This window comes from Vicugna pacos, chromosome 35 (assembly GCF_048564905.1).
Source record: "Vicugna pacos chromosome 35, VicPac4, whole genome shotgun sequence".
Taxonomy (NCBI): Eukaryota; Metazoa; Chordata; class Mammalia; order Artiodactyla; family Camelidae; genus Vicugna; species Vicugna pacos.
This window is the reverse complement of record NC_133021.1, coordinates 27,536,150-27,550,152: the sequence shown is the minus strand read 5'-3', so window position 1 is coordinate 27,550,152 and position 14,003 is coordinate 27,536,150. Positions and strand designations below refer to the sequence as shown.

Genomic DNA, 14,003 nt, shown 5'->3' with positions numbered 1-14,003 from the left:
AGTGGATGTGCCTGAGTTTTCTGGGCAGAGGGTAGAGCTGAGGGACACACACTAGAGGCAAGTGGGGAAGCCCGGAGGATCCATCATGAACCAAGACCATGAGGGGGATGCGCTGGTGAACTTGACACCAGCATCACCAAGTTCAGTGGTGACTCTGCTCAGTAGGCTAGAGCTTTTGATAGGATAGGTGGTCAAAGAATTGGGCTCATAAGAATCCAGGGGGATGATGGGGCCTTGGATCAGGTGGTGGGTTCTAATTGCCAGAAGCCAGGAGGCTGTAACTCAGGATCATAATGATCCTCAAGGTCAGAGGGGCAGCCAAATGGCCTTGACCCACAGGGAGTTGTGGATATGGTTATCAGCGTTTGGCATCCTAAGGGGAACCACAGATGCACAACCATTGAAGGGGCTGCTTCACATTTACCAGTAGAAAAGGGGAAAATGGAGAAGCAGAAGGTTGAGGGCTGCTAGCCCGACAAGCTTGCTCAGTTCTTGGACTCATGCCAAATTTCTTGGTGTCAATAGGCTCTATTTTTTAGAGGAATTTTAGGTTTACAGAGAATTGTACATTGCACAGGAAGTACAGAGAGTTCTGACATAGCCCCTCTCCCCTGCCCCACCCCCACAGTTTCTCCGGTTGTTTGCATCCTGCATTGGTCTGGTATGTTTGTTACAATTGATGGACCAACACTGACATTATTATTAGCTAAGATCTGTGGTCTACATTAGGGTTCACTTTGTTGTGCAGGTCTGTGGGTTTTAACAAATGTGTAACATCACATATCTACTGTTACAGCAGCACATAGAGCAATTTCAACACCCTAAAAATTCTGTGCCCATCAGTTACTTCTTTCTTTGGAAACCCTGGCAACTACTTATCTTTTCACTATCTCTATAGTTTTGCCTTTACTAAAATGCCAAGCAGTTGGAATCAAGCAATGTATAGCTTTCAGACATATGTCTTTTACTTAGAATAAGCATTTAATTTCCTCTGTGTTTTCATAGCTTATTTCCTCTTATCACTAAAATGCTATTCCATTGTATGGATGTATTACGATTTGTTTATTTGTTCAACTATTGAAGGACATCTTGATAATTTCCAGTTTTTGGTGATTATAAATAAAGTGCTATAAATATTTATGTGAACACGTTGTGGATACAGTTTTCAAACAATTTGGCTAAATACCAAGGAGTGTGACTGCAGGATCACAAGGTAGAGTATGTTTAGTTTTGTAAGAAACTGCTAAACTGTCTTCCAAAGTGACTGTACCATTTTGCATTACCATCAACAGGAGATGCGGGTCCTGCTTTTTTTGGGATTTTTGCCATTTTAATAAGAGTGTAGTATCGTATCATTGTTTTAACATGTGATTCCCTGAACACATTATGTTGAGCATCTTTTCATATGCTTATTTGCCATCTGTATATCTGTTTAGTTGAGGTATCTGTTCACATTTTTTGCTCATTAAATTTTTTTTTCTAGCTTTTGGAGATACAATTGACATACAACTGTGCAAATTGAAGGTGTACAACTGTGTTGCTTTGATACACTTACTATTGAAAAATGATCACCACCATAGTGTAGGCCAACACCTCTGTTCCATCATATATCATTTATTTTTTGTGGTGAGAACATTTAAGATCCATTCTTAACAACTTTCAAGTATTATTAATGCAGCCTTATTAAGCACAATCACCATGTTGTACATCAGATCACAATAATTTATTCATTTTTTAAGTGGAAGTTTGTACACTTTGATCAATTTCTCCCCGTCTCCCCCTTTCCAGTCCCTGGTAACCACCATTGTACTCCCTATTTCTATGAACTCAGCTTTTTTAGATTCTACATGTAAGTTATGTACAGTACTTGTCTTTGTCTGTCTGGCTTACTTAGCATAATGCTCTCAAGGTCCATCCATGTCATCACAAATGGCACCATTTCCTTCTTTCTCATGGCTGAGTAGCACTCCATTGTGTACATATACCACATCTTCTTTATCCATTTATCTGTTGACAGATGCTTGGGTTACTTCTATATCTTGACTGCTGTAAACAATGTTGCAATGAAAATGGAATCCAGATATGTTTTCAATATCCTGTTTTCATTTCCTATTGGATATATTCTCAGAAATGGGATTATGGGATCATATTGTATAGTCATTTTTTTCTATCTTGAGTTCTAATCCAAGTTGCATCATTTAACGGTCATGTGATCTTGGACAACTGAGTAATATTTATCTTCAAGGAGAAGTAGGGAACAGTGCACGGTGTGTTTTGGACATGATGAGACGATGTGTATAATGCACCCAGTCTGGCGTTAGGGCGCTGAATCTGTAAGACTTTTCCCCCTTCCTCAATAAACCAGATAAAAACAAGCCTGGTTGCTATCATTACCAGGTTATTTTCTTCCCCTTTTGGCATATGTAGAGAAAAAGTGATAAAGAAATTACTAGTTGAATATAATTTTATCTTTTGGCAACAAAATAAAATCTTGGTTTATAAAATATTACACTACTGGACTGTACTGATTTACTTTGGTTGCCACCACTCCAATTCATTTCTTGTCTAAATGATGAATGACACTTGAAACAGTATAAGGTAATGTTATTTTTAGTAGGCAGTAGCAGTTAATAAAGGAGTTTCCCAGCTGAAACTCGGCAATAAACAGCCCTGACAGCAATGAAATACGTGGGTTTTTTTTTTCTAAATGGAAACTAGTGAACATTTAAAATGTTACAGCACCTGAATTCAGAATCAGGATATAAAAGTGACATGTTTCTATGTTTGCATGCCTCTTTACACTCTTCTTTCCCTCTCTTCTTCTTTCATTCTCTCAGTTTTACTTTCTCCTTTCTCTTTCTTCCTCCCTTAAAAACTAAAACCTGAAATGAGTTTTGACATGATACAATCCTCTGCTCATTTAGTGTGGGGGGTGGGCTGAGTGCCTGGCCAGTGTAACACAAAATTGCAACTTCAAAACCTAAAGGGCCTTTTAAAACAGCACGAGACTTATAAATGGAAAAGGCATATTGAATGCAAGAACTATATTTCTTTTATGTAGTGGCATTTTAAAATTTCAGATCTTGCATTTGTTTACATGTGCCGAGTGAAAGTTGAAATAATCATGAACCCCTTCATAGGTTACATTCAATTAGCAGCTACTTACTGAGCAATATTATCTGCCAGCAACGTTGCTAGTGACTGGGAGTGCAGATAGTGAGAAAGTCACAATCCATCTGCAGTCTTACAGGCTAGTGGAGGAACCACTGAAATAAACAGGCAGCAACCACACCCCATAGAGCTACCATCAGTGAGAACAGAAGGCTGTGAGAGCAGGAGTGAAATTTAACTCAGCCTGGGGGAATAAGCCAAGATACTTTGGAGATAGTCCTTGAAGCTAGAAGATAGAGAGTAATTTGTGTTAATCTGGTGATTGGGGTGGGGAAGGGATCTCAGTTCTGGAGTCAACAGGTGGCATGTTCAGAAAGCTGTCAGTGTAAGAGTGGAGTCAGGCTGCAGCTGAGAATGTAAGGGAAGGGATCATCAGCAGTGAATCTCAGAAGGTAAACTGTGTTTGCGAAGCCATGCAAAGGACTGTGGCATTTATACTGATTGCAGTTGGAGATATGCAGGCGTGGCTTTATGCTTTAAAATGATCACTCTGCTTGAAGAATGGAAAATGAGTTGTGGGGAGGGTTCAGGGTGTTGCTGAGATGAGAACTGACATCTACATAAAATGCCTAAGACTTGATGATTGATGGGTTGAGTGGGTGAGAGAATAGTCCAGGACCAACATATGGGTTCCTGGCTTGGGAAGATGGACAGAAGAAGGTGCCTTCATTGAAATATAGAATATGGGAGTAAAGGCTGGTTGGCTGGGTTGGGGAAAGAAAGATGAGGTTCATTTCTGATTCAAATAGACATGCCAGTTAGTCTGTCTATGAGTTTGTGTGTGTGTGTGTGTGTGTGTGTGTGTGTATGTGGTGTGCACTCAGGAAGGAGACATAAGATACAGGTTTGATAGCATGTCATATCAGGACTTCAGATATAGATTTGAGAGATAGCAATGTAATTGATAATACCTGAAACCATGAGCATGAAGAGAAAGCCTAGAAAAAGTACAATCTGAGCAGAGAAGGACTAACTCTAAGAGTTCTAACATAGAACTCTAAGGACAATCAACATTTAAGAGACATCCAAAGAGAAGTAGGCAACAGATTACTTACTTACAAAGCAGAGAGGTAAGGGTAATAAATATTTCTGAACTGGAATGATTCACAGAGCAATAAAATGCTAGATTGTTTTCAATGTTAGGGCCAAATTATGGATCTTCCTCCTAGAATCCTGAATCCTGAATATCTTAGAACTTGATATTTTTTTTTAATTGGGTCTTTTTTTCTTAGGATATGTGAAAAATCTTGCTTTCCTTATATCTTCTTTAAATGTGGAGATGCATCATCTGTCCTTGATCTATGGTTCTTTCTACTCTACATTCTCCAATTGCTTCTTGCAGTCTTCTGATGTCTTCATCTCTGACTGTTAAATTGCCAAAATTAAAAGAAAGTAGTGGAATAGAACTTTAATTTATGCCTTTAAGAAATCAAATATAAGGGAATATTTTGGATATTCAACCTTCATATAATTTCTATAATTATTCAGCACCACAGAATTTTATTATGTATAATATAAAGCACATGTTCTGAACTTTAGAATACCGTTCATTCTGAATATGCATCCTGAGAGCATATGCTTCACTTGTAAAATCAAATTAAGATGAATTGGCAGGAGAATCCATGTCCTACAGAAGAAGGAACACTTCACTCAGCCACAGTATATTTGAATTTCAGTTTCTAACACCAAATTACTGTGTTTTCTCATAAATATCCCTTAACTTTCTTGGGTCCAATTTATGTGATTTGGAAAATAATGATCTCCAATTTCCCTTCAGCTTTTAAAATCCTGTGGTTCTCAGTTTATCTAAACAAACAATGCAAAGTTTCTGTTTAGTGACAGAGGACAAGAAGCATTTCATTCTCAAAAAACAATTCTAATAACTGGGACTGAAATATTTGAATAAGTTTTTGTAACAATAATGTTAAAAGTGACATGAACATGATTAAGTAAGCATAGGAATTAACATAGAGCATTTTCATGTTACTTATAACTTTATTTTGGTTTCCCCTCCATTTAAGTGCCTGCCCTTTGCTTTCAAAATTTTATTGCAGGAGATAGCATGATCATAAGGGCTTCAATTGTTTAAGCCTGATGTACACATAAGGCAATAAACAGCCATGCTTAGCTAGATAGAGAGATGGTGCAATTGCTCAGGTTAAATATTTTCTAAAGACACTCCTCTGAAAGAGTAAATGGACTGCCTTAGACCCATTTGCTCAGACTTGCAGATAGTTACCAATAGTTTCCATTCCTAAGAGGCAAACCTGGAACTGGAAGAATAGAGAAAAGAAACAAAATGTTTCCAACTTCGGACCCAGCCATTACGATGGCCTGATCTCTAGGAGACATACCAAGGTGTGCTCCTCCACCTGGCCAGAATGTTAGCTTCCCCAAAGAAAGAAGCTTTTTGTGTACTTTGGATTTCCTGTGTTTTCATCTCTGTCTGGGTTCAGCAAGGAACGGAAGGCTTTCAGTGTGACAATGGGGTCTCCTTGCCTCCGGACAATGTGTGTGACTTCACAGATCAGTGTGGTGACATGAGCGATGAGCGGCAGTGTAAGTTCCATTTTTCTCCTTTCTCCAGGTTCTGGCCACCTCAAATCCAGGGGTGGCTGAGCCACTCAGGGAGGTTCATGTAGATACCTGGCCCGGCACGGAAGCCATTCATATGCTTTTGGTGTCAATCGGAAAGTAAAATATTCTTTTAAATGAAGTGACAGATCCACAAAGTAATGAAATGGCTTCAGATGGCTAAGATTCTAACTGGATGGAATGCATTTTGAATGAGGTTTTACTGATTATAAAGGAGTGAGATGCAGAAAGGAAGCTTTCAATGGTATATTAGTGAATCAAGATTCAAAAGAAGTTTATTATTGCAGCCTTAAAATGCAGCGATGGAAATTGTGAGCTTAAGTTGGAATTCAGTTTGGAAATACTTTAAATGAATTTTAGATTGGGTGAGAAGACTTTATTTTTGCTTATAGGATGCTACCACCAAGTGAGTTGGTACCTACCGTACACAGCACAATCTCTGACTTGGATCCTTTGATTTGAGGGTAGGGGCGTTAGCAAAAGCTTCAGAGAGTGTACAATAACATTGACTTAATTATCTGGAGGTGCTAAGTCTAGCATTTTAGAGCAATTGACTCAAACGTATTTTCTGTTTTGTATTCAGATGCAATATTAATCAGTGCTTCCAGAACTCTTTTCTTCTCCTACGTGAGGTTCTACATGTTTGATTTTGCTATTTTTGGCCTTTTATTCACATATTCAGTTGTTATGATGTTAAAACAAGAAAAGTGATGACTGAAAAATTTCTTCTGTCTAGAAGGAACCAGGTGAATGATGTTTCTCCCGTAGTTTGGGGTGGCCATCATGCTGTTAGGAACGATTTGTTCTTTTTCTTCAGGATTGCTTTGGCAATTCTGGGTCTTTTATGGTTCCATATAAATTTGAGGGTTATTTGTTCCACCTTTGTGGAAAACATTGTGGGCAATTTGGTAGGGATCCGATTAAATCTGCAGATTGCTTTGGGTACTATGGTGATTTTTAACTGTATTATTTCTTCCAATCCAAGATCATGGGATATCTTTCCATTTCTTTAAATCATCTTCAGTTTTCGTTATCGATGTTTCATCGTTCTCAGAATATAAGCCTTTCACCTCCTTGGTCAGGTTTATTCCTGTTTGGTGTGATTTTGAAACGGATTGTTTTTTCCCTTTCCCTTTCTGACAACTCATTGTCGAATACAAAACACATCCAAAGACAGGGATTCATTTGTATCTGTCCAGTTTCCCCAGAGAGGCTACACGTGGATGGACTGCCCTTTCTCCGGCCTGTCGGGGAGTAGTCCTTGCTGTTCTTTGGTGAGCAGCAAGGAGGAACCACTGCGTGGTTTGACAAGAAGTGCAAAGTCCCTTCCATTATTAGTCGCTACGAAGCTTCCTTTCGCACGGTTGCTGTGATAACACGCATGGTCCTGCTTCAGGGAAAAGGTTAATGTGAAAAAAGGAGAGAGCCGCTGAGTGGGAAAGGTCTCGGCTGCATGGAAGATTCTAATAATGCCAGCCTTAGAGGAAAGTGAAGGAACAGGTCTGCCAAATAAACAGATTTCATTTTAAATGTTAGCACTGGGAGATCACCTTTTGACTTTTCATTTTCATTTCTGAGAAGTTTCCACTTTGGTATTTTATTTAAAATGTGGACCGTAACCTGTAGATAAAATTGAGAATCGTTCTAAAGCATTTCTTTGGTGCACCCACTAGGGGGAAACAATTGTGAAGGAATATTGATGGCCAAGCAATTTCTCTCTTGAAAATCTGTGATGCTCAACTTACAAGATTTTTTTTTCCCCCAAAGCTAACCTTATAATGATGCTAAAGTCATTTTGGAAAAAAAAATTCTGTGACCCTCTTTGATGGCTAAATGGTGTGACCTTTAAAGAAACAGATAAATATGTTGACTTTTAAAAATGAAATTGGCATAGTGGAAGTTGAGTTTCAGATGCAACTGATTCTATTAATTTTTTTTGAGAATTTTCTCATTTTACATGATGAACTTGTTTTTCAGAATTTTTGAACATTTTTTAAACTCAGTATTTTTAAAAGATTTAGGTTTAGAAAGACTAGATCTTCACAATGGAATAAATTCTATATACATACAATATTGAACACAATGAACTGGGAGCAAAAAAATAATTCTGAGGTGTAACAACTGTTTGATTCTAGTGTTGACAAGAATCTTTCTTCATTAGAACTTATTGATATCCTGAGCCAGGAAATAAATGTGGGTATGTTTTAATCATGTGTCTAGTGTTGCATTGTCTGTTTCTGTGTGGATCCCAATTGCCTGGTCTTCCTCATCCTATTAAGGACAGCAATAGTCTAGCTTCTCTTCCAGCATTTGCTCCAAATTCTTTGATGTGCAAAGGCTTTACTCTGTTTTATTTTTACTTAACAATTAAGAGAGTAATATTACACTTGTTACTGTCATTCAGTCCAAGTCAACCATAAGATTATAGAAACTGTACTTATTCATACGGTGTTGAGATATGTCCGATGAAGTGGGTGCATCTCTACCACTGGAGTATTGCCAGAAAATGTTCTCAATTACTTTAGCATTCCTGAAGTTGGTATTCAAGTTCACTGTTACATGTGTTTATTTTTAGAGCTAAATTTATTGGGACTCAAAAGGGAAAAATATATTATTATTCTGACAATTTCTCTCCTACCTCGATGTCATGTTTAAGAATTTTTCCATTTGGCCTAGTATTTTTGTAAGGAAATAGGAATATATTTTTATGCTTTGCTTTGATAGAATATATCATAAAGTTTTGAAGCTTTACCTAACTTCTTTTGTAAACTTTATTGGCTTTTGGAATGAGGATTTTTGCAGAAGGTATTTACTTCATATAAATCTAAATTAATATGTGAAATGTGTGAAAATTACCTTAAAGGTGCATTCTCAAAATCTGAGAGGTGACAGTGTTTAATCAAATGGTATTAAACATTGTTTCTGCAGTAGGATGACAAATGTCAACTACTTTTAAAAGAATTGTAAATGTTAAGTACTTTTAAAAGAATTGTAAAAGTTCATTGAAGTACTTGAAGATAAGCATTAAGAGAATGAAAAATGAGATTTCATGTGTAATATGTATCTTACCACTACATTGGATACAAAATATTTTAAGCATATTTTTATGAAACAACTAAAAATTCTATTCACCGTAGCAAGATTTTAATTCAGAATTCAATGTCTGTTTCTCTTCACATTCCAATTATAACAGCTCTAACTTTCCTAGAGGCAATGGTCAGAAAGGGGTCATATACAAGGAAATAATTAAAGAAAAAAAAGAGTTATTAAGGTTTCACGATTTGTCACCAAAGGGATCTACCCTGAAGATTCTGAAAGTGCCAAAGCAGGCTCGTATGATGTGCAGTTAGAATGTGATGCTGTCCCTACAAGTTTGTTCAGAAGGAGCAAGAACCCCGGAGGGGAGTCACTACATGCAGCACCCATGTGGTCTAAAGGATGGAGGGAAAAGGAAAAGGGAGACCAGAGGGAGAAAGGACTGTTGAAGATGGACTCTGAATGGCCTGGAAGGTCATTTGATAAGAAAAGTAAACACCTGTATGTAGCATGTCCTCATGCTATCTCATAATAAGTTTTTTTGTTTGTTTGTTTTTGTTTTTTCTGGTAATGAAACAATCTTCAAGGTCTTCTGGACACTGAAGGCATAACTGTGGAGTCCTCCAGAACGTACAGCCTTGCGGTCGAGCTGGCAAGTCACAGCCTGGGGATCCTGCCCCGGTGGCCGCTGGTGGGGACGAGGCAAACAGTGAGATTATGAAGATTCGTCTTCTTAATTCTGAAAGTTGGAACTCAGGTCCTAACTTCTAGGAAGGCCCAGAGAAATCTTTATTTCTCTTGGGTTGGATAAAATAATTTGGTTTCAAAAGGGATCAGATTCTCATTCTAGGATTCCAGTCCCTAAAATGACCAAAGAGGATTCTGGTTTCTAGGTCCATAAGGCTTATTACACAAAAACATGGAAAATGTTCACAGACTCTAAGTCTCTGCCTACATGGGTGCCATGGTTTGGAGTCCCAGGACATTTACCCTGATTTCACGAAACAACTGAAGCACACTGAATCAAGTGCTCAATGAAAAACAGCAAAATATCTTTTTTGTTTATTGCATTGGGCAGACCTGTTAGTACCATTTTGCATTAATGTTTCTGTAGATCTTTTGAATTAATAGTGACTAGAGACTCAGACCAGGAGTTTCCATCCTACCATGTTTGACACGTGAATAACTCGAAACTTTAGAAACCTAGTTTCATAATGACAGTTTTGTTACTGTTTGTAACACTGAAAAAATTTAGGGGATATTATAAAATATATCAAATATTTCTAAATAAAATGACACATTAGTTACTGATATTAGAATATGTACTTAAATCTCTTTCATACTGTTTCCTTTCCATAAAATTTGGGTGTAGGCAGGTTCATTTATCTTTATCTAATTGTCAACCAAATACAGTTGACCTTTGAACTACGCAGGTTTGAACTGCCTAAACCACTTATACATGGGTATTTTTCAAGAGTAAATATTGTAGTATGAAAGGGCCTGTGCTTGGTTGAATCTGCTGATATGGAGGGCTGACTATAAATTATATGAAAATTAAGCCTTGCTGTTATCCAGGGATTAACTGTAATTAATTAACTGTAATTAACTGTAATTTCAGATCTGAAATCTGTAACAGATTTGTTCAGATCTGATTTGCACAAACTGCAGAATACTTCTGTTGAGGTGAACCAGCGAAGGAGAGAACTATGAGAATAGAATAGAAAAAATCCTGTAGAATGGAATGGAATAGAAAAATCAGATCAAATGGAGAGCAGTACAAGTGTTTACAAAGATGGAATAAAACCTGAGCCCACAGAACTGCACACTGGTTTTGGTGTTAAAGATGAAATGTCTGTGAGATATGCCTAAAAATAATGGGAGGAGGCAAAACCAGAGTGGGTTAAAGATAAGCCTTAGGGAGTCAAGAATGCTGGAGTCACCAACTCCAGAAGGCTTGGAGTATTTCAACCAAAAAAATGCATATCTTGGTATGCAAAGAAAATGAATTTACAAACTCCTTGTTGAAACTTGCTGATGGAGAGTTTGAACATTTTCCAATGAGCAAGGGATAACAAATAAAAATTAGAAGTACCCACTTAATTTGCATGACTGTTTAGAATTTTGTCACTTTGTTTTAATTCAAATAAACATATTTATAAGGGCTTTTATTGTTTAATGCTAACTTTCTCTTTCTACCACCAATATTCTTCTTGTAAGAGAGATGATCTTAATCTTGCTCTGCAGGATGGACTTTAGAGACACCTTGAACTGGGGTTTTTTGTGTGTGTGTGTATGTGTCTATTAGATTTCTTCAGCTGTTTTGAAAGCAATCTTCATAAAATACTTTTCATGTCAAATAACGCTGTCGGGAACTTTTCACTCTCGGCAGTTGCTGGAAGACTGGGGTGCTATTGTCCACAGTGATGTAACATAAATCATTTTCCTGAATAGAGTTTGATGTCTCGAGTTGTTCCGCCGTTGCGGACTGTGTTTGTTCATAATGGGCAATGGAAATGTGAAAGAAAAGAGGCATACTGTCCTTTCATCTCTGAGTGACATTACACACAAATAGCAGTGCTTCTTGCCTGTGAAAACCTGAAGGTGACAGACTAAAGAAGCACTCTCAGTGCATTCTGAAAATTGCCTGGATGGCGAATCTTTCTCACAAGGGAGAAGCTAAAACTTTACTGGAATTTTTTTTTTCATGATCTCATTTCTATTAACTTTTGAAGGTTTACAGCAGTTAGAGCATTTTTGCTTCTATGTATGAAGGTTAAAAAAAATCTTTTTTTTTTTGCATAAAATACTAGAGCAACCAGTTTCATCATCGAGTAAAAGTAAAAACTGGGGTTCTCTTAAATTAGTCCAGAGTGGCATTTATGGACTTAGTGTTTGGAATTTTATTTTGACCCAGCTTACAGGGTTTCTATTGTGATTTTGACAAAGGATGTCATGTAACAATTAGGGTAAACTCATTGGAGTCATGCCTTTATGAAGCAATGCTGTCCGTCTAAGAGCTGCCAACAGTATCTTTAATATTTTGAGGGAAGTCATGAGAAAACAAAATAACAGCAACATTAGGGCAGGAAATTTACCTGGTTCTCCCCATTTTCTAAAAGACTGTGTGGCACAGAGTGTCAATAAATACTAGATAGACTGATTGATTATTGGCTTACCAACAAGCTGAATTCTCATCTGCACTATTTCTTTTTTCCTTGGAATTGGATAGAACTACTCAATCTTGAGATGCACTTTGGTTTTGTTTTGTGGCTTAAGTGTGCCACTTGGCATAATCCAAGAAGGACATTCATTTTGTGAGCTCCCTTTGAAAATATCAGACACTTAGTAATGGATGTCAAATGGCCAGCTGTTTCTTCCACAAGGAAAGTGTCTTCTAAAGCCAATCTATGTATAGGTAGAATTCCTACCATCTTTGTCATCCTTTTTGCCTTTTCTGTTTGTCCGTAACCATCCTTTCTATGTGTACATGTTGCCACTAAAGATTTGGCTAGGAATCCTGAGAGAAGGCTTGCATTGTGTTGTCTAAGTTACCAAATTAATGAAGGCAAAGACTTTGAATCACAGCTTTTAAGTAAGTTTCAACCAAAGAAGTAAGAATAGAATATAATGTTCTGCACGACCCAGAAATAATTGTGGCTTTCAAGTGAATACGTATTAAAATGCTTGATTGGATTTAGTAGAAAAAATTTACTTACTTTGAGAGAAATTGAAAGCCTGTTAAGGAAAAAAACAGTGACAGGACTTCATTTGTTCCTGAATTAGTTTACTTGATGGAAGGTTTCTCTCTACAGGAGAGAGAACTTTCTATTAAAGGACCTGAATTCACCATTAGAAAGACTAGTGAAAAGTCATAAGATCTTTTGGCCAGGATGTGACTCTGAAGTAGAGACTTGTATGTAAACAGCCATGCAGCATCCATGGTACCGGGTGAAAACCGCTGCAGGTAGGATGAATGCCACATGCTGTCAGTATTTCTGCAGAAATTACCAATTACAAACACTTGGAGAATTTCTTTGAAGTTTACCAAACTAAAATATGGTTTGGAAATCTTTTTCTCATTGAGATAGATACCATCAATGACATAATTCTTTCCAAAGATAATGCTCAGTGGCTTGAGATTAAAGACAACTGTATGACAAAATTCCAACCTAAGTAATACTGGGTAATTCTGATGTGAGATATGGAAGTTCTAAGTCCAGTTGCTATCATATTCCTTTCTGAGTTAAGATTTTTCCTGGTTTTGTCTTAATGGGAATATTAAAATTGATTCGATGTGAAAGATAAACATTTCTCTGATAAAAACTACTTACTGGTTTCAAATTGCCGGCCAAATAATAACACCCTTTCATGGAAATTCACTTCTGAGAATAATTAAATTTTACTCTCATTTAATTGGAGTATTTTGAATTCACTTCATCCTTTGCCAGAAATGGCCATTAAATTTTACATTAAAATGATAGTAGAGGAGATCCTTCTTTGTGAAAATGTTTTTATACGTTATCTACATGAAGGAAAGCATTTTCTAAACAGTAAAATGTATATGTAAATTTTTGTGACTAAATAATACGTAGCTTTCCTCAAAAAGAAAAGGAGATAAAAACACTTAACAATCTTGCAATAGAAGAAAATTACCTTAACATGCTAAAGGTTGTATACAAGAAACGCACTGCTAACATCATATTCAGGTGACAGACTAAAAGCTTTTTCTTTAAGACCTGGAATGAGACAAAATGCTCTCTTTTTATCACTTCTGTCGATATAATACTGGAAGTCTCTGCCAAAAGCAATTAGAAAAGAAAAATGAATAAAAGCCATGGAAATTGGAAATGAACAAATAAAATTACCTCTCTTCACAGAAAATGTGATCTTAAATGTACAACATCCTAGAAAGTCCATGAAAAAATTTTAGAACAAATAAATTCTTCAGAGTTGCAGGAAAAAAGATCAATACACAAAATCTGTTGCACTTCTATACACCAACAATGAATAATCTCAAAAGGAAATTAAGAAAAAAATTCCATTAACAATAGCATCAAACAGTATAAAATATTTAGGAGTAAACATAACGAAGGAGATGAAAGACATGTGGAAAACTAAAAATTGTTGCTAAGAGAAATTAAAGATAAATAAATGAAAGACATCTCATGTTCACGGATTGGAAGAATTAATATTGCTTACAT

General features: G+C 36.8%; 1 protein-coding gene and 1 long non-coding RNA gene across 2 annotated transcripts in view; one reads left to right on the top strand and one right to left on the bottom strand.

The window, feature by feature from the left end:
* Positions 1 to 4,360: 4,360 nt before the first annotated feature.
* Positions 4,361 to 5,642, bottom strand: LOC140691491 (uncharacterized). The gene is made up of 2 exons (XR_012067148.1): positions 5,526 to 5,642; positions 4,361 to 4,536 (listed from the first exon to the last, which is right to left on the bottom strand). It is a non-coding gene; the product is annotated as an uncharacterized lncRNA (long non-coding RNA).
* A 69-nt stretch (positions 5,643 to 5,711) lies between these two features.
* Positions 5,712 to 14,003, top strand: part of LOC140691490 (MAM and LDL-receptor class A domain-containing protein 1-like) — a 55,772-nt gene continuing 47,480 nt past the window's right edge. The window contains exon 1 of the mRNA XM_072955136.1: positions 5,712 to 5,730. Coding sequence (XP_072811237.1) covers positions 5,712 to 5,730 — 19 coding nt within the window. The remainder of the gene's footprint in view (positions 5,731 to 14,003) is intronic.